This window comes from Fundulus heteroclitus, chromosome 1 (genome assembly GCF_011125445.2).
Source record: "Fundulus heteroclitus isolate FHET01 chromosome 1, MU-UCD_Fhet_4.1, whole genome shotgun sequence".
NCBI lineage: Eukaryota > Metazoa > Chordata > Actinopteri > Cyprinodontiformes > Fundulidae > Fundulus > Fundulus heteroclitus.
Window position 1 is genome coordinate 40,660,360 of NC_046361.1, and position 21,176 is coordinate 40,681,535.

The 21,176-nt window shown below is 42.3% G+C and overlaps 1 protein-coding gene across 1 annotated transcript; it reads right to left on the bottom strand.

Moving 5' to 3' along the window:
* Window positions 1-9,819: 9,819 nt before the first annotated feature.
* On the bottom strand, window positions 9,820-17,107 carry LOC118564558 (C-type mannose receptor 2-like). The gene is made up of 5 exons (XM_036143108.1): window positions 16,814-17,107; window positions 16,379-16,598; window positions 14,855-15,193; window positions 11,546-11,640; window positions 9,820-9,949 (listed from the first exon to the last, which is right to left on the bottom strand). Exons 1-5 carry the CDS (start codon window positions 17,084-17,086, stop codon window positions 9,854-9,856), a joined length of 1,023 nt encoding a protein of 340 aa, XP_035999001.1. The 5' UTR covers window positions 17,087-17,107; the 3' UTR covers window positions 9,820-9,853.
* Window positions 17,108-21,176: the final 4,069 nt, after the last annotated feature.

Below are 21,176 nucleotides of genomic sequence, written 5' to 3' on the forward strand. Positions count from 1 at the left end.
AAGCTGTCAGCGTGGAGCCAGAAGACCACTCAGGTCTTCTGGCTCCAGCCTGCTCTGCAGAACCCGAACCAGAACCAGAACCAGACATGGAGAAGCAGCATTTAGTTCCTATGCTCCACTGATCTGGAACAAACTCCCAGAAAACTGTAAAAGTGCTGAAAGCCTGAGTTCCTTTAAATCAAGATTATAAACACATTTGTTTAGGATTGCCTTCGACTGTTCTAGGTAAACTGTTTTACTGAAACATCATTAGTTCAACTTTGTAGTCCAACTGTTTTTAATATTTGCTTTTAGTTTCTATTTTTCTATGTTTTATTTTGTTTCTACATTTTATTCCAACATGCTTTTATTCTGTTTTATTTTCCTATATTTTAATCATGTAAAGCACTTTGCATTGTCTCTGTACTGAAATGTGCTATACAAGTAAATTTGCCTTGCCTTTATGTAAATAAAATTGATGCGCCTGATGGGAAGTTCCTCAGTCAAGACATTTCTATGTTAAAAAGATTATTTTATGCACAGTTTACACAAAAATATTTTATCAAAAGATTATTTTGAAAAAACATCAGACCGGCCTCCCCAACAGCTCAAAGATTTTGTTCTTTTTTCTCTGACAAACCTTGACCTGTTCTGTAAATCCTGTCCCTGAGCAGGTCACTGTCTTTTCTCTGTCACCACCAGCTTTCAGCAGATGGTATTTTTCAGCAATGTATAAAAGATAAAACAGCTCAAAATGAAAACGTATCTTCTCTGGCTGTAGTTTTCATAGATTTACTCAAATGTTGTTTGAGAACAAAGCTTCAACCAGCTAATTATTCTGATTTAAAGTGGGAAAATGAAACTTTTAGGTGTGGTGAGCTTGATGGCATTACAGAGCTGTTAGATCTATGACTGCATTGATAAATCTGCCAGACCTGCTGTTTCCTCTGCTTCTGCATCATCACATTAACATGATCTATGAAAAGCTCCCCAGTGGCTCTGGTATCCTGATGGACCGATCAGGATACCAGATCAGGATAAATCTTAATTAACCCTAAATAGGAAAACAACAACATGATGAAACAAAGTGTTTGAAGTCTAAAACTTGCCTGTTACAGCTGTGAAGAACTCAAAAACCTCCATCCTGGATCTTTCCCTCCAGCTCCTTCAGATGGTGACTGCAGAGCTGCAGCTGCTGAATTTATTTATCACAATGTGGTCACGCACATGCAAAAGGAAGACGCAAACTGTTTGCATTTTAGGCTTTACACGTTCAGCCTGATACATGCTGAGAAATCTGATCAATTCAAAGTGGCTTCATTTACATGCTGCCTCTCAAATGACTCATTTGCATGAAGGTCTTTCACTGTCAGTGAAACGTGCATCAGCGTCTTTAAATGTTTTGCATAAAAATATCAAAGCATGAAAAAAATTGACTGATTCCATGTCAACAATAGTTTAAGTGAAGCAGAGGCATGGTGTGCACTGGACGCAGACCTGATCAAGACCCTACAGGAGTCACTGCAAGGAGGGGCAGAGGCCAAGCTGAATTGTATGGGGGACATCATATACCAGACCTGCAAGGACAGGTTTGGAGAGATCGTTTCCAGACAGAGGTCCATCCAAAGAGAGAAGGGAAGGAGAGAGAAGGAAATCCTCCAGCTGGAACAAAAGCGTCACCAACTCCGGAAAAGCTGGAGAAAGGCCACTCTTGCGGAGAAAGAAGGGCTGAAAGCCTTATGGGAAGAGGTCAGGAAAAGACTAGCCATGCTTCGCAGAGCTGAACGCATCCGAAAACGCAACAAGCGGAAACAGAAAGAGCGAGCCAGCTTCTTCAAGGATCCCTTCAAGCATGCCAGACAGCTGCTGGAGGAAAAGAAGACTGGCAAGCTCGAAGCTACCAGGGAGCAATTGGAACAGCATGTCAGAAAGCAGTACAGCGATCCACAAAGGAATGTCCCCTTAGGAACACCAGGATACGTACCGCGGCCTGCACAACCAACTACTGAGTTTAACACCATGCCTCCCAAGCTCAGTAAGGTTAGGCAAGTTGTGAAGAAGGCGAGATCTTCTTCTGCACCAGGCCTCAATGGAGTCCCCTACAAGCTCTATAAGAACTGCCCTAAGGTACTAGAGTTACTATGGTACCTAATGAGAACTGTCTGGAAAAAACAACTCATTCCAGCCGAGTGGCAAAGAGCGGTAGCGGTTTTCATTCCCAAGGAAACAAACTCCAAGGATATTGGGCAGTTCCGTAACATCGCCCTTCTAAATGTAGAGGGAAAGATATTTTTCTCAGTACTAGCCAGAAGGATGACGACCTACCTGCTCCAGAACAAATACATCGACACCAACTGCCAGAAGGCAGGGGTGCCAGGGATCCCAGGATGTGTGGAGCACTCCACAATGATCTGGGACCAGATCCAGAGGGCTAAGCGGGACAAGACTGACCTGCACGTCATCTGGCTTGACCTGGCCAATGCATATGGATCTGTCCCACACCAGCTGATCATCTACGCCATGGAGTTCTTCCACATGCCCACTTGCATTAGAAGCATGGTAGAAAGTTACTTTAACAACCTGCAGATGTGCTTCTCTGCCCTGGACTTCACTACTGGATGGCAGCGGCTTGAAGTCGGAATAGTGATGGGGTGAGCCATTTCGCCTACACTGTTTGTAGCAGCGTTTGAAATAATCCTCATCGGTGAAAGGCAAATGGCAGGAGGAATCAAACTGCCAACTGGCCAGAGGCTTCCCCCGCTAAGGAGCTACATGGACGACGTCACCACCCTCCTTCAGACAGCACCATGCACAGCAAGACTGTTGAGGATTGATGAGCTGATGTCATGGGCAAGGATGAAGATCAAGCCCTCCAAGTCCCGTAGCCTGTCACTCAGGAGAGGAGCCCGGAACGACAACACCACCTTCGTCGTCGGGGGAGAAAAGATCCCACTCCTTGCAGAGCAGCCCACCAAAAGCCTTGGAAGGCAGTACACTGCCGAGCTTTCTGACAAGCAAATGGGGAAAACCGTTATGAAGCAGCTCTCTGATGGCCTGAAGAGAATTGACTAAAGCCAACTCCCGGGCAAATACAAGGTCTGGTGTTACCAATTTACCCTCTACCAGAGGCTGCTGTGGCCCCTGAAAATGAGTGAGATCCCCTCATCAACCGTGAGTAGGATGGATGGGAAAGCCAACTCATTCATCCGAAAGTGGTTGGGGCTGCCACGGTGCCTCTCTGAAGCCGGCCTATTTGGGAGGAACATGCTCCAGCTACCTCTAAGATCGCTACAGCTGGGCTACAGGCAAGAAAAGACCAGGTTGGTGCTCAAGCTTCGGGAGTCCACAGATGAGTCGGTTAGGAATGCTAACGCCAGGGTCCTGACTGGCCGCAAGTGGAACGCCCAGACCGAGGTCGACCAAGCTGTAAGCCGGCTGCAGCACAAGGAGATTGTGGGCAGAGTGCAGGTAGAAGGGGCAGGCCTAGGATGGGGAGAAGCACCACGCTTCTGGTTCAAGGCCCACCGCAAGGAAAGAAAGGAAAAGGTGGTGGCGGAGGTGACGAGGATGGAGGAAGACCGCTACAAGATCAAGGCTGTGTCTCAGGGACGGCAAGGAAGCTGGACAACCTGGGAGGGAATCTCAACCAGGAACATCAGTTGGTCAGACTTGTGGAAGATCCCACAGGCAAGACTCAGCTTCCTTATCCGCTCAACATACGACACGCTTCCCTGTCCTCGAAACCTTCACCAGTGGTTCGGAAATGAGGAATATTGTGCACTCTGCAATGCTTCCAACGCAAGCCTCCAGCACATCTTGTCAAGCTGCAAAGTGGCCCTCTCACAGGGCCGATATAGATGGCGCCATGACCAGGTTTTGAGAAAGCTAGCCAAAGTGCTGGAGGAGCGCAGACAGGGTAGCAGAACACCACCGCCGGCAGAGGACCCACCATCTTTGTCGCGAAAGGAGGAATCAGAAGCTTCAAGCAAAGAGAAACAACAAGGCCCTTCACTGCTGGCCAGGAGTGGAGCATGAAGGTTGACCTGGACAGGAAGCTTCAGTTTCCCACAGAAATTACCACCACATCTCTCCGACCAGACATTGTGGCGTGGTCCGTAAAGGCAAGAGCGGCAGCCCTCATTGAGCTCACGGTGCCAATGGAGGAAGGGATCGAAGCTGCCTTTGAGCGAAAGAAGGCTAAGTACTCAGAGTTGCCTGCTGAGTGCCGGGAGGCAGGTTGGAAGACTACCATCTACCCAGTGGAGGTCGGATGCCGAGGCTTCACGGGGTTGTCGACCATACGCCTCCTGAAAGACGTGGGAGTCACGGGAGGTAGGCTGAGGAAGACAACAAAGGAACTGGCTGAGGAGGCGGAGAAAGGGAGCTTTTGGCTCTGGCTGCGGAGGAAGGACAGAACCTGGGGGAATAACACCTAACTCCCAGACAACAGTTGCAGGGAATAACATCTTTCAGCTGCAGGGGGTGACAGGGAGACGTCCCTGTCACTGCCCCGCCACCAGGAGACGTTCCAGGATTAAAGGGGCGAAACGTTGGTGAATGGTGGTTCCTGGCTGACGACCCTGCAGCTGACCCATGGGCACCAGAGGAGGTGCGACAGGCAGCAATGCCAAGCAGGATTTAACATCTTCCTGTATTATCCAGTTTGACGTTTTATTTGATGATTCTGTGTTGTTACAGTCATATCATTTTATTGCTAATATTCTTTTTTACTAGTTTGGTGGCTTGTCATTCACAACCATAAACACAATTAGTTTGAAAAATTATTTCTGGATTGTGGTTTTTAAAATAAGATCTAATCTATCGGAGGTTTTAAGACAGGAAAATTTAATTGTTTGGCTGAAACTGATGCTGGTGCCTTATCCTTAATTATTAACTCCCACCAAAGTTTTTCTGTCAGATTCAAGGTGAGACTCCGGCGGCACCACTCCATTATAATACTATCATTTCAGTCCAAAGGAACATGCTGTGAAATAAAATATTGCTTTATGCCTAATTATTTTAAGCTTCACTGTGTTTCATCCCTCCAGCAGGTTTCCGTGTCACCTCACTCCAAAGGATGAGGCCAGTATTACCTTCAGTAGTCAACATAAGTTGCAAATATATGCAACTTTCTGAATGTTTAACCCCTGTAATTTATCCTGGGAGTTTCAAAAATTAAAAGCAACATTTATTTTGGTCACCTTTCATTTTTGTGTCATTAACAAATCATCGCAAAGTAGATTTTGTTCCCGTCCCATGTGAAATCTGTACTGGTATGTGAGGTTTAAGTTTTATCTATAAAGGATTTTAACATGAAAGAGATGAAAAAAATTGCAGTGGCCTATTTAAAGCAGCTCAGTGTACTTTTGGCCACGAGGGGTGTCATACCTGTAACTTCCAGGTTTAGTGCCCCTGAAGGCCACTGGCAGAACTGCACTGTCACAAAATAAAACAGTCTCCCTCCGTGTTTTGGAATCTGATAGCAGACCACTTTGGACCAGCAGACTGAGAAGCCATGGAGTTACTTGTAGTGGAGTTAGTGGCTTTTATTCAATGTATTGTCACCTCCACTAAGTTTGTTTCTGACACTGGACTTAGACTTAGACTCAACTTTATTTATCCCTTGGGATTGCTCCTTCAGGGAAATTCTGGTTCCAGTAGCGTATACAGAGTACACAGGGCAGAATTAGAGACATTAAAGATAAAATACAACAGACAATAAAATACTATATAAAAAACAGCATTAAAAAGTTGTAAAGTCCTGTAATATGATAAATAAATTAAAAGAAATTACCCAGACTACACAGTAGTTGGCATGTGTTATTGCACAGTGAGAAAGAAGAATATTGCACTTGAGTGACAATAGGTACTGTTTTGCAGAAGATGGCAAAGGAGGGGGTGCTGACCCTTGTCACTCTTCCTATCACCTCCTCCTTCCCCCAAGTGAGGAGTTGTTCAGCTTGATGGCTTGAGGAACAAAGGAGTTCAGCAGTCTGTTAGTCCTAATTTTGGGGAGGAGCAATCTCCCACTGATCAGGCTCATCTGAGTGGTGAAGACAGTGTGCAGAGGGTGGCTGGCATTGTCCATAATGTCCAGCAGTTTGTTAAGTGTCCTTGTCTCTGCCACCGTCCCCAGAGAGTCCAGCTTCTTGCCAATCACTGAGCCAGCTCGTCTGACCAGTGTGTCCAGTCTGGAGGTGTCCTTCTTGGATGTGCTGCTCCCCCAGCACACCACAATGTAAAAGAGGACACTGGCAACCACAGACTGGTAGAACATCTCCAACAGCTTGTTGCAGATGTTGAACGACCTCAGTCTCCTCTGGAAGTACATCCTGCTATGTGTCTTCGTATGCAGGTGGTTGGTGTGTGTTGACCAGTCCAGTTTATTGTCCAACCACACCCCAAGGTATTTGTATGAGTCCACAGCCTCCACCTCAGCCCCCTCCAGTAGTACCGGTTTAGTCTTTGGTCCATTCCACCCAAGATCTATGACCAGCTCCTTCATCTTAGAGATGTTGAGCTTCAGGTGGTTGGTGCGGCACTAGGTGGCAAAGTCCCCCACCAGACTCCTGTACTCCTCCTCTCTGTTGTCCCTGAAACACCCCACAATGGCTGTGTCATCTGCGTACTTCTGTATGTGACACAGCTCGGAGTTGTAAAAAAAAGTCTGAGGTATATAGGGTGAAGAGGACGGGGGCCAGCACTGTGCCCTGAGGGGCTCCAGTGCTGCTGACCACAGTGTCAGAGATGATGTCTTTGAGCCTGACATACTGTGACTTGTCAGTGAGGTAGCTGGAGATCTATGCCACCAGGCAAGGGTCCTCTCCCATGCTATTCAGTTTGTCTCTGAGCAGGGAGGGCTGGAGGGCTGGGAAACCTCTCCTCCTACAGTGGTTCCGGTGTGCGCTCCCAGCAGTTTCCTGATGGAGCTTAACCTGCTTATTTTAAATAAGTGATTTACCACTCCTGTTTTCTAGCTGAATTATGGGGTCCAAACTCTGAGCATTACACCATTTCTACATTTTACTTTCACCTTTAGACCAGATTCAAGTCCATTTCAGTCCAGATGTCCAAGGACAATTATGGGCAGTGATGGGTCAGACTTTGGATCCAGTGAATAATCTCCCTGGGTCAAATTAAATTAAATCAACCTGCTCAATCAGATGTAACAAGACTTCCTTCATAAAAGGGTTTGATTGCAGTCCTCAGTTTTCAAGCCTCCTGTTCTCTGAGCCAATCACATTTCACCATAAAGAGTGTATAGGAAGGAATCTCTTTGAATAAATTGTTTTTACTTTGTTTATTTCTGAAAGTAAGTAGCACCCTTAGGTCCAACTTAAACTGTTTATCTGCTAAAGTTGATGTTGGGGTGAGTTACCCTTTAAACTCATCATTATGCATCACTTTTTCTCTTTTTGAACATTTCTGGATTGTTTTAATGTTTTGTGAAAAAGCTGACATCTAGTGGCAGGATGCTGTTACTACACAGTTAAAAAAAATCAACATTCGCTACAGGAGGCTCAGTTTTAGTCACTTTATACACTTTAAAGGGATATATGCCTCTACTTTATGACATGTCAGGCCCAAATGAGGGCCTGACATTGCAGGCCCAAATGAGGGCCTGACATTGCAGGCCCTCATTTGAAGCCAATTTTTGGCTCTCGAGGGCCAGATAAATTGCCTTGGTGGGCCGGATTTTGTCTGTGGGCCTTGAGTTTGACACGTTGTGTACAGGAAGGGATCTCTTGAAAAATAAAAATGTTTTCTTTGCTTCTTTCTGAAAGTGTTTTCTGAAGTTGCATCTTGTTCTTCTGTCTGTAGTTACCATCCTGAAAGTTTCAGGACTTCACTTGCTAGGGTTACCTGAAAACTCACATGTTTGACTACTATCATGGTTTTGATAAAAACAAATTATGATACTCTCACACTCTTAAGCCTCCCTGGTAAGGTCTATTCAGGGGTTCTGGAAAGGAGGGTCCGTCGGATAGTCGAATCTCGGATTCAGGAAGAGCAGTGTGGTTTTCGTCCTGGCCGTGGAACACTGGACCAGCTCTATACCCTCAGCAGGATTCTGGAGGGGGCATGGGAGTTTGCCCAACCAGTCTACATGTGCTTTGTGGATCTGTAGAAGGCATTTGACCATGTCCCCCGGGGGATCCTGTGGGGGGTACTCCGGGAGTATGGAGTACCGGACCCTTTAATAAGGGCTGTCAGGTCTCTGTACGACCGGTGTCAGAGTCTGGTCCGCATTGCCGGCAGTAAGTCGGACTCGTTTCCGGTGAGAGTTGGACTCCGCCAAGGCTGCCCTTTGTCGCCGATTCTGTTCATAACTTTTATGGACAGAATTTCTAGGCGCAGCCAAGGTGTTGAGGGGATCCGTTTTGGTGGCCTTAGGATTGCGTCTCTGCTATTCGCGGATGACGTGGTCCTATTGGCTTCATCAGGGCGTGATCTACAGCTCTCACTGGAGCGGTTCGCAGCCGAGTGCGAAGTGGCCGGGATGAAAATCAGTGCCTCCTAATCCGAGACCATGGTCTTGAACCGGAAAAGGGTAGAGTGCCTTCTCCGGGTTGGGGAGGATGTGCTGCCCCTAGTGGAGGAGTTCAAGTATCTTGGGGTCTTGTTCACGAATGAGGGGAAGATGGAGCGGGAGATGGACAGGCGGATTGGTGCGGCGTCTGCTGTGAAGCGGGCGCTGTACCGATCCGTTGTGGTGAAGAGAGAGCTGAGCCAAAAGCCAAAGCTCTCGATTTACCGGTCGATCTACGTTCCTACCCTCATCTATGGTCACGAGCTTTGGGTCGTGAGCGAAAGAACGAGATCCCGGATACAAGCGGCTGAAATGAGTTTTCTCCGTAGTGTGTCTGGGCTCTCCCTTAGAGATAGGGTGAGGAGCTCAGTCATCCGGGGAGGACTCAGAGTAGAGCCGCTGCTCCTCCACGTCGAGAGGAGCCAGTTGAGGTGGCTCGGGCATCTGGTCAGGATGCCTTCTGGACGCCTCCCTGGTGAGGTGTTCCGGGCACGTCCCACCAGGAGGAGGCCCAGGGGAAGACCCAGGACACGCTGGAGGGACTATGCCTCTCTGCTGGGAACGCCTTGGGATTCCTCCTGAGGAGCTGGCCCAAGTGGCTGGGGAGAGGGACGTCTGGGCCTCCCTACTGAAGCTGCTGCCCCCGTGACCCGACCCCGGATAAGAGGAAGAAGACGGACGAAATTATGATTGTAAAACTAATAAATAAATCACAAAAATACCAGTTTCTAGTGTTTGTCGTGTTTTATTGATATATTCAGCTACACAGATCATCTCCCTCGGCAGAGCAACAACCAAAGTGATTTTTAAATTACATTACACATATATCAAATATACTCATTCCCTCTGTTAAGAAAATATCTTAGTTAAGCAGAGTGGTGTCTGTCTCTCCCTGCTCCAGCGTAAGATAACATGCAGCTTCAGTTTTATTGCTGAGGCGGTGGTCAGAAGGAGAGGGGGTCAGTCATCCCCCCCTGAGCGAGCAGGAGGAGTTATAAAGTTGATAAAAAAATAGTTTGTCCAAAACTTATTTCAGACAGACTTCTCGACAGTGCGGGGGAAATCATCTTGATTGGTAAATGTATACTCTGTCTCCATATTTAAATTCTATGAATAAAATATGCATTTAAACTGTTCTACCTCCTGATTAATGTTTTCTCACTTGCGGCCAAATCCGGAACCGGGATTAGATGGGTTTTTAATAGACATGAAACAGCAGGCCGGTAAACCCAATTTTTAATACCTCCTTTAGGAGGATTCTGACCATTAAATAAAAGCTAAACAGATTAATAAAGAATAAGGGACAGGATGTATTTTAAGGAGACAAGTCTTCCTGTTTGAAGCTTATTGGTCCTTGTGGAAGATCTGCCCATCTGGTTGGCTCCTCCAGCTCAGCTTTACTTCTCCATCCACTCCGCTGTCCTTCAACTTCTGTTCCAACTGGGACACAAAAAAAACAGAAATATTTTCTCCAAGTTCAACAAAGGATCTCCCTGAAATTACTGGAAGCTCTGTTTCAGGTCTCTGCATCACACAAAGTCTGGACTTTAATGATTGATTTGAACAGTTTGTGTTTTCTGAGCAAGGTGACTTTCAAGTACCGAAAAATTAGTGTTTAGGCTGCATTTAAGAATTATTAAGCAGTACCAAAGGCAATTAATACCCAAGTTATTATTGTTGATTAAACTTACAAAGCTGGGACACCACATGAACATCAGGAAATAATACCTAAAAGTCATCTGCAGTGGTGGATACACTGCAGATGACAAAATCACAGACATATTTGTCCAGAAGCATCCTAGAGGGTTGACATTTGTAAACCCATTATCACCGTCATCATAAAGTTGAAGGTGTTGTAGAAAAGAACAATATTCTTTGTCAAGTCTTACTCAAGTCTATTTTAGGCTTATGGCTTAACTTCACCATACATGTTCATTGGTTTAATTTAATTTAAAGTTGTTGTTTTTTTTCTCAACATATTTTATCTTGTTAAAATATATTAAAAACTCCTTTATCACTTGAACCATACCAAACTGTTCTTAAGTCCTTGGGTCTTTTTATTTAATTTTACTAAATAAATATTATTTCTGGAAATAAAGAAAATCTTTGTTTGATTAATTGTTGATAAGGATAATTTTTTCTTCAAACTACTTGTTAACCTTTTTCAATTAAAATAATGTAATCATGCTAATTCCACTTATGTTCAACCATTAAAATAATTATCAATTAAAAAATCCATAGATGAATAATTAGGGTAGTGTGAAAGAGTAAAGATGGCATTCTTTGGTCATTTAGTCTCACATTGTCTTGACATGACCCTAAGGACAATAGATCAAGCAGTGAACACAAAACGACAGACAGCAGCTTATGGCACTTCCTCTTTGTAAAAGCATTGTCTATATACATATTTACAAAAGAAAAGTTAACTTTCTTGCCTTTTTTATATTTTTTGCCTAAAATGTCTTGAAAGAGCAAAGTTCCTTATCTGTGTTCTTGACTAAAGCTGATTTAGAATTTCCAAATTCTCCAACTTAACTTCACATCTTAAAGGTTACAACTGTGAATCCTGAACCAGAACTCAACCCAGTTGAAACTTTGTGAACTTTGAAAAGTCAACCAGTTTACATGAGCTTTACCCATTCTGTCAACACAACATGGAACCATCCAGCCAGAATGACACCAGTAGAAAGTTGATGCCTAAAAACAGTTTATGGATGAGGTGCAATGCGCTGAGCAACATTTATCCAATTATTAATAAAATATATGTAGATATTTGAGCTTTTATTCAAAGTATTGATCCTGTATTGAATAAATTATTGTTGTTTTAAACAATGCAGTTGTATGATCATCGCAACCTGGAACAAAATTAGTTAAAATAAATAATTAAAAGCACAAAGATATCATGATGTCCATGTCTGTAAAACATCCTCCAGAGGTTCTGGTTCTAATGTCATCTCTTAGAATGGTATTAATATGGACAAAGGTGAAGAAGGATGGCATAAATCAGAGGACTAGTGGTGAAACTAACATGGTTACCTGCTTCAGCAGAGCTTCAGCCACAGCAGGGTCACTGAGGTCCAGGGAGGAGGTCTTCACCAGCTTCACCTTCACCACCTGCTTTGAAACTGGAACTTTAAAAAAACAAACTGGTATCAAAAATTACTCAATTTTAGGTAGGTTTTCAGAATTTAGACTCTAAGAAAGTCTAAAATTGAATATGCAAATTTGTGACAAATGTCTTCTCTTGACGCTTTACAGGACAAGCAGATGAATTTTATACAGAGAAATATGTAATCAATGCATTTTAAATATACAGAAACATCTAAAGTCTACCTCATATATTTAAATTCAAACCTAGTTGTGAAATGTTGCTGTCAAGTTCAGTTTATTTTGCCTTTTGGTAAAATTCAATTAAATTTTTAATTCAGTTTTATTTATATTTCACCATTTCACAACACATCATCTCAAGGCTCTTTCCAAAGTCAGACTCCATCAGATCCTCCAGGTTGGTCAGAAAGTTTCCTCCCTCAAAGCCGGGCGTACACTGTACGAGTTTTTCAGTCGTGGTACTTATATACATCTCAAACTGTGCGACGGAACCGCTGGGTTTAAAAGTTCACCGCTCACGATCTGTGTACGGCGCATCGCTCGGATGCGACCGGAGTGCTCACACTGTTTGTCCGGTAATGTTTACAGTATGGCTACTGTAAACATTACCGGAGAGAAACGCGCTGCTTTGGCAATATGTGCAATTTTGTGTGCAGAAAGTCTTGAGGTAAGCTGGCGGCCGTGCACATTTAACACCCAGGCCTTTTCCTTATTGTTTATCAACAATGTCACGATAGTCAGTTAAATCTCCTTGTTTGCGCGTGCGCACTGCGCGAGGTTGGGGGAAAAACGCCTCGTAAACTGTCGTAGCTCTGCTTGAAAAGCAGGATGTGCTCACGAAAATCTCACGACGGCCAACTGAATTTCAAACATGTTTGATTTCAACCGACCGTCCGATTCCTGATTGGGAGGTAGTCCTGAGAAGCCAGTCGCCCCTCCCCCTCCCCCCCTCCCCCCTGTACGATCAAGCTGAAATTCTGCCCAATTCCAAAAATGCTCGCACGACTGAAGAATCGGTCCGAAAAAGGGCAAAAACTCGTACAGTGTACGCGGGGCTTTAAGGAAACCCAGCAGGTTGCATCAAGTCTCTCCAAGCAGCATTCACTCCTCCTGAAAGAGCGTAGAGCCACAGTGGACAGTCGTCTGCATTGTTGATGGCTTTGCAGCAATCCCTCATACTGAGCATGCATGAAGCGACAGTGGAGAGGAAAACTCCCCTTTAACAGGGAGGAGAACCTCCAGCAGAACCAGAACCAGGCTCAGTGTGAACGCTCATCTGCCTCCACCCACTGGGGCTTAGAGAAGACAGAGCAGAGACACAGAAAGCTCAGAAGCTCACATTGACCCAGGAGTACTTTCTATGTTAGAGAAGACAGAGCAGAGACACAGAAACCAAAAGAATCCCATAAAGTTATTACTACTGAGAGATGAGGGAATGGATGAATCACCAGAGCTATGACTCTGGGTAAAAAGTTTTTTGTCTAAAGAAACTCAGTGGATTGCATGGAGTCATTAACTTTTCTGCAATTCCTCAAAGGTATGCATGTAGTGAGAGTGGATATAATAACGCCTCTTTAACAGGATGAAACCTCCAGCAACATAAACCTATACCAGCATAACTATAGAGATAGCTCAGGGTAACCTGAGTGTTAGAGATTATGAGATTACAGAGACTGGACTGTAAAACCGGTCATCATGGAAATTACAGATAGACAGTGGGCTCTGGAGGCACAGAGTCTGACATACTTAGATTGGACAGAATGACTGATTAGAGGAAGATGTGTCAGCTTGGACACGTCTGCATTACAGTATGATCTTTTCCACCAATGTGATGAATGAACACTGATGTCATACTGGGCACGACACCGAATGGATGGACGCAATGGGTCCTTCTTAATGTCTGTGTGAGGAATGAACAGGGCTCTCCCCGGCATCCAGACATCTGCCCTTGTTGTGTATGAGAGCCCAGTAATGAAGCTGTAAATATCCCTCTAACCTTTTAGATTAAATATGGTAAAAAATATAGTTTCGGTTGCACGAGTCTTTTTATAATTACAGAAGTCTACAATAGAAACCCCACATTATTCAGCAAAAGAACCAGCAGCCAGGTCAGTGTAGCAAGGAATGGTGTTTCCGCCTGGTCTGAGTGGGTGTTTTTATTTCTTTGAGAAGGTCCACAGACATTACATCACAGCAGCAGCTGCAAAAAAGGTGAGATTTCCCTTTTTAAATTTCTCAGAGCTGTCATGTCAGATCCTCTGTGAGCAGAAGTTTTGTAACTTGTAAGGGCAGAGGAATGTTTCAGGATAATTGTTTTCACATGGGTTGGTAGCTGCGTGTGACTTTACATCAGTGATGAATCCAGTAGACCTTGTTTCCAGTCTCCAGTAAATACTGTAGTCTAGGAAACCGGGTTTAGAGTCCCTTTTGGATGAAGACGAAAACATATTTGTTTGTTTGCATAGTGTTAGGGTTATTAAAGATAACCCTTTTTATCCTAGAACGAAAAGCACACAACACAAGTTTAGACTGTTCTATAGAAGAGGACAGAGGATAAACCCAAGCAGAGGACTTTTACTCCCTGACAGTTTGGGATCTTCTGCGCCGGGCCATCTCTGTCCTTTTGCCTTTATTGTCACACATCAAAAAGGGTCAGGAGGATTCAGGAATTTACAACATGGGGGTTGAAAACAAAGAAGGGATCAAGTTTTATTGCGGATGGTGATCAGTCACCAGCTTCATGCACAGCTGGATAAGGCAAGGCATTCCTTATCTGGGAGGACCAGATAAGGATAAGGAAAACTGGCCAAAAAATAATAATAAAAAATGAATGAATTAATTAATTAATTAAAAAATAACTGTGGAAACGGAACTACAAGAGGCGCAGCGCTGCGCAGGGGACATGTTTTAGGGAACACTTGTGTCTGTGGTGAAAAACTGTTGAATCTACTGTGAAAACTGATTTTCTTTGCTTTAAATTTGTTTTAGGATTTCTTATTTGTGGCTTTTGAAAAAGTTTTTTTAAAGAAGCAGATGAATTCAAAGTGGTCAGGCAGCCGGGGTCAAGTGACCTGAGGGTGATAGTTGCAGAATAAAGGTTTTGTTTCAAGCCTTTCAAATATTTTTGAAAATATAATTCTAATCTGTCTGATTTATTAGAACAAAGTGTGAGAGCAGAGGATGAAAATCAATCATTTTACTGAGAAAAACCTAAAGAGCAGCTGAATCCAGGCTTACCATCATAACAGAAAAAAGGCATTTTCCAGTTACAATCCCAGTCTTCCCATTTTCCTCCATCGTCCATCACTGCTGCTACACAGTTCTCAGTTGCTCCGCTAGGTTCTCCTGATTTCCAGTGTTGAAATGAGAAGATGCTACCATCCACCCACGTCCAGGTGGATCTGTTAAGACCGATCCAGGCTTGAGGCTCTCCTCCTGCTTGTATCAGCGCCTTTATCTCCTCATTCTCCGTCGTGTTCCTCACACTGGCCAGGTCTGTGTGATGCTCTCTGCAGTAGCTCAGAGCTTCAGCCCATTTCATTTTTTGGTTGATGAAGATAAATGAAGCATCCTGCCCTGAAATTATACAGCAGATAAAGTCAGTTTGACCCTTCAATCATCTCTCTGGTAGAATCTGTGAAACTGTAGGACAATTTGACCTTTGACCTCCAAAGACTCTTTGTTTCTTTGTTCATTGAAGCTGATCTGCTGATTTATTTGATACAAAATGAAGTCTTCAGACAATAAAGCATCTTTCTCTAAACATTGAGCTAATTTCTGTTAGAAATGGATGTTTTCCTGAAATGTCTCACTCCCAATTACCCATAACGCATCTTGGTTCTAATGTGGTCCGTTAAGTGGACGCTGCCGCGATTTTTGGCACTGCTACTCTCCGTCAGCTGCAATCTACTCTGTTGATCCAACTTTTGAGAATAATTTCATGCACTAATTCAACAATCCTCCACAAGCCAACGCTGGGAGCTACCCTGAAACTTTGTTATCGGTACTCCTTCTGCTTCGTCAAGTTTCTCCGTGCAAAAGCGTAAGCTTACCTGCCTCTCTTTCCAGCCCTTCGACCCTCCAGTCCAGGTGCTGCTGCCAATGATGTGGCCTCCACAGATTTTTACATGAACCTTAATAATCTCGATCGTCATGCTGCCTCTTCTCATCTTTAAACCTCTACCCTGATATTGCTCTCCTCCCCCGCCAGAAATACACACACCACGGATCTCGCTGACTCTTCCATCCCAGCGACTCCAAACCTGTTAAATCCTACCGGTCCACAACTCGCCGCTCTCAAGGTAAACCCCATCGGACTGTGGACCACCGCGTGCTAGCCAGCCCAGCTAAGTCGGCTAAGCCTCCAGTCAAACTGAAAAACATCACCCTCAACTTCGGCCTCCTCAATATCCTAAATAAACATGGCAGCGCAGGAGGACACTCGCATATCTGCTGCTATCTCATCTCTTTGGTCAGAATTCATGATTTCATCTTTGAAAGAAGAACAGCAAGAAGTCCCTTGACTAGCTTAATTTGTTGTGGTTGCTCATGACATCTGCTGTATTCATTTTCATTTGATACCATGATTGGCTAAAACCAACCTTTGGTAGGCGGGCACCAGGTGTCGCTTCACCTAATCGGTTCTAAAAAGTTCTGCTAAACGTCCCTCCAGAAACGATTAGATGGAAGCAGACCCAGATTTACAATGATCAGACGCAGAGTGCCACATCACATCAATCCACAGTTTGATCTCACCCTTACCTTGAGCATCATAGCAGACTGCTTTGTAGTATTTCTCACAGTCTTTGTCGTTCCAGAATCCATTTTCCAGCATCATTCCACAGTTTTGTTTACTCTGGTAATTGCTTGGTTCACCATCTTCCCAGTTTGTGAACTGAGCTTCTCCGTCTTTGTAGATGTTTGTGTCAGAGGTGGTCCACCTCCAGCTGTTCACGTCATCAAACAAACCAATCCAGGCTCGCTGCAAACAACAGTTTTAGTGTTGGCAAACTCATCTGCCATCATGAGAAGGAGCTTAGGTTCCTGTTTAAATAAATAAATACATAAAACAATTCAGCCTTTAAAGGCTCCATCTCAAAACATTAAAAAAGAAAATTAATTATTATTATCATTGTCTCAAATGTTTACTTCATTACGATATTTAGACCAGAGACCAGACTGAACAGCTGAACTTACATGTTTGGAAAAGTCATCCGTGTAGACCATTGTGTTCAGATCGACCACATTGCTCAGCTTTGTCACGTCCTCCATGCTGCTTATGGTCACCAGGTCGGTGTACTTTTCTCTGCAGAAACTCTGAGCTTCGGTCCAGGTCTTCAGCTCGTTGACAAAATAATACTGACGCTCAGGGAGAGAGGAGACGGCACACAGCACTGCAACACAGATGCAAAACAACTTTTCATGTCTAATCCTTAACTTTTTGTTTCCACCTGTTCCAAAAAGGTGCATTTCTCCCAGTTTTCAACTCATCTCAAGTCACTTTACCAAGTCAAATTCAGTCATATCATCCATACAAGTTAAAGGCATATTTCCACATCTTATTTATGTCTGCAACTGATCACCTGTTCTGATCATTTCTAATGTGTTCGTCTCTGCTTTTATATCTATCCTCCTGTTTTAATCTCCGTTTAACACGTTGAGATACATTACGCTCTATAAAAATAGCTCTATTAATAAAGCTTGATTGATTTAAAGGTATTTTGAGCCGCCTCTAAATATGAAGGGTGTTAAAATATTTGAATGGAAAATGTTTCAAAGATGAACCTCATGACATTGCAGTAGATAAATAAAATAAAGACACGTAATCAGGAAATACCTGAAACATAAAACACTTACATGATGCAGCTGTGATGAAGTGAAAAAGGTCCATCTTCCTCGTGTTTTTCTTTGCTCCTACAGTGTGTGACTGCACATCTGCAGCTCTTTATTGTTGTACTTATGATATTCTTGTCACGGACATGCAAAACAATGCAAACTATTTGCATTTTTATTTACAATACACGACCCACTCATGAAACTCCATACTATTCAAACTCTCTTATTTACATCCTATTTTACACACGGCTAATTTCCCTCAAGATGCTTCACAGTCACCAGAGCACAAAATTATTAAATTTAAGGGGAAATCAGCCCGGTTCTGTATAAACAGGTAAATTACCCATAAGTCTAATAACCGGCTGTTCCACTCATAGAAATAATATAAGAGTAGACCCCGCATCGACCGCTTTCGCCTATGTGCACTGACGAGATTTGGGGGCGCCATCTTGGGGCGGTCGACAGCTCAGCTCAGTGTAATGTGTTGACCAGGAGCAGAATCAATTTTAATCAACTATAACTCACTGAATATTGAATTAATTTTCACGTTGTTGTTTTTTTTGCTGAAAACTTTAAGACAATAGCTATTATAACAAATGGTCCAGTGCATTTAAATAATATTAGTGGGATTAAAAGTAGTAGAATATTCTGACAGGATGTATGTATGTTGCAAAACACCACTGATACATTTTTATATTGTTTTATTACTATATACAGAAACAATTCAATTCAATTCAATTCAATTCAATTTTATTTATATAGCGCCAAATCATGAAACATGTCATCTCAAGGCACTTTACAAAGTCAAGTTCAATCATATTATACAGATTGGGTCAGATTATACAGATTGGTCAAAAATGTCCTATATAAGGAAACCAGTTGATTGCATCAAAGTCCCGACAAGCAGCATTCACTCCTGGGGAAGAGTCATCTGCATTGTACATGGCTTTGCTGCAATCCCTCATACTGAGCAAGCATGAAGCGACAGTGGGAAGAAAAACCACCCATTAACGGGAAGGAAAAACCTCCGGCAGAACCGGGCTCAGTATGAACGGTCATCTGCCTCGACCCACTGGGGTTACAGAAGACAGAACAGAGACACAACAAGAGAAACAAAAAAGCACAGAAGCACACATTGATCTAGTAATCTGTTCTACATTAGATGGTAGTAGCGGGTGAGCCGTCTTCTCTGGATGATGTCACAGTTAACAGAACGCCAGACCAGGTGTACCTTCTATGAAGAGAAAAGAGAGAGAGCAAAAGTTAAAAGCTGAAATGACGACAGTCATTTCAATGTAATACAATGCAAAACTGGAGAACAGTAGAAATCAGTAGAGTGAGAAAATTAGACCCTGATGTCCTCCAGCAGCCTAGGCCTATCACAGCACAACTATAGAGATAGCTCAGGGTAACATGAGCCACTCTAACTATAAGCTTTGTCAAAAAGGAAAGTTTTAAGATTAGTCTTAAAAATAGATAGGTTGTCTGCCTCACGGACCAAAACTGGGAGTTGGTTCCACAGGAGAGGAGCCTGAGAGCTAAAGGATCTGCCTCCCATTCTACTTTTAGAAACTCTAGGAACCACCAGCAGACCTGCAGTCTGAGAGCGAAGTGCTCTGTTAGGAACATACGGGGTAATCAGAGCTCTGATATATGATGGAGCTTGATTATTAAGGGCTTTATAAGTTAGAAGAAGAATTTTAAATTCTATTCTTGATTTAACAGGAAGCCAATGAAGGGAAGCTAAAACAGGAGAAATATGATCCCTCTTGTTGATTTTCATCAGAACTCTTGCTGCAGCATTTTGAATCAGCTGAAGACTTCGAACTGCATTTTGTGGACTTCCTGATAGTAAAGAATTACAATAGTCCAGCCTTGAAGTAACAAATGCATGGACACATTTATATATATATATATATATATATATATATATATATATATATACAATGCATATATATATATATATATATATATATAGATATATATATATACCAATGCATATATAATATATATAGATATATATATATATATATATATATACATATGCATATAATATATATATATATATATACAATGCATATATATATATATATATATATATATATATATACAATGCTATATATATATATATAATATATATTATATATATACAATGCATATATATATATATATATATATATATATATATATATTATATATACAATGCTATATATTATATATATTACAATGCATATATATATATATAGTATATACAATGCATATATATATATATATATACAATGCATATATATATATATATATATATATATATATATATATATAATATATATATATATATATATATATATATATATATATGCAGTGTGCGATTTGCAAAAAAACCAGAGGGGGGGATCATTTCCTTGATAAATCACATAATGTCGATAGGTAACTCGAGATTATTTGCAAAGTAATTGTATGTTATATCCTTTTATTTCTGAAAGCGTAATAGCTTGTTTGGGCATTTTCATATGCAATTTTGCAATAAATGACACTAATAAAATACATCCTTGTACAAAAAATATTTTTATTTTGTTATTTTTCAAGTTCTTTTGAGAATTGGAATGAAAACATCCTAGTGACAAATGTTAAACTCTGGACTATAATGGCTAAATGACTAATCATGACACCCTGATGTTTACACAATGTGTAAATAAATTTGTAAATAAATACCATGCCGATATATTTTTTTGCCTCTTAAACAAAGATAGACATGCTAGGCATTAATAAAAAATGTACATTTCAATAAAGTCATAAGTTTTATTGTTCGTTTTTTCACTCTCAATCTATGTATTCAATCTAATTCTGAGCTTTGACACCAACAATAACTTCTTTGAATATTTTTGCTTGCTGTTTCTATCCATATTCATACAGTTTAAGCCTGGAAAAAGGTTTTAAATTTCCAGGTCATTCCAGTCTTACACTTTGCTTGCAACTGGGAAAGGAGCTTAATACCCTGAATGAGACTGTTTAGGAACTGTTTAGTAACTCCAGGTCCTTCGTTTGGCAACGTAATTCAGCATTAGTTTGTCAAATACAGAGATAACAAATGAATAAGCATTAAAGTACGGATTATGGGTTGGGTTTCTGCAATTTTATCAACGTGTAAAAGCTCATCTTCAGAACCAGTGTCTGCTCAAAATGGTGATCTGCACCAAGTAATCTACTTTCAGCAGTTATCACCGGTTATTGCACCGTAAACTGCAGAAAATACGTGCAGAGTTGCTCTGTCTGCCTTTACTACCGTCGGCTCCTATGGCGGAGGGATATTTCAGCTGGATAGTGTCTAGTGCAGGCAGGTCTCTTAATAACCGCTGTTTCGTCACTTATTTTAGAGCCCAAATAAGCGATTTAACTTTCAGAAACGTGCCCAAAAAAAACGCAAACCCGTAAAATTGGCAATCGCCTTTAGAATAAAAGAAGCCCAAAGTCGCATGAAATAAACAATCTGTTGAGCGTGGGGTCTGTTTTGCTACAGTTCTCTAGCTCTCTTGAAACTACGGAAAGCACCGAGGGTAAAAGAAACACAGTCCGGAGAGCGCGGCGGGGAAAAAACATTAGGGAACGGTGTGTTTTGACGCGCGATTAACGGCGACCAAAAAAATGTCGGCGTTGTGGTCTTACGCGTTAAAACTGACAGCCCTAATTAATATACATTTTTAAATTCAGACCAGAGGGGGGGAGG

What these genes read in the sequence shown, in the direction of transcription:
- LOC118564558 (XM_036143108.1), bottom strand. Translation starts at nt 17,086, where the DNA reads ATGCACCTTTTTGGAACAGGTGGAAACAAAAAGTTAAGGATTAGACAT. An exon ending in CGGATGACTTTTCCAAACAT is followed by an intron (nt 16,599 to 16,813) that starts GTAAGTTCAGCT and finishes TGTTGTTTGCAG; the next exon opens with CGAGCCTGGATTGGTTTGTT. An exon ending in CTGAAGCTCTGCTGAAGCAG is followed by an intron (nt 9,950 to 11,545) that starts GTAACCATGTTA and finishes TTTGTGTCCCAG; the next exon opens with TTGGAACAGAAGTTGAAGGA.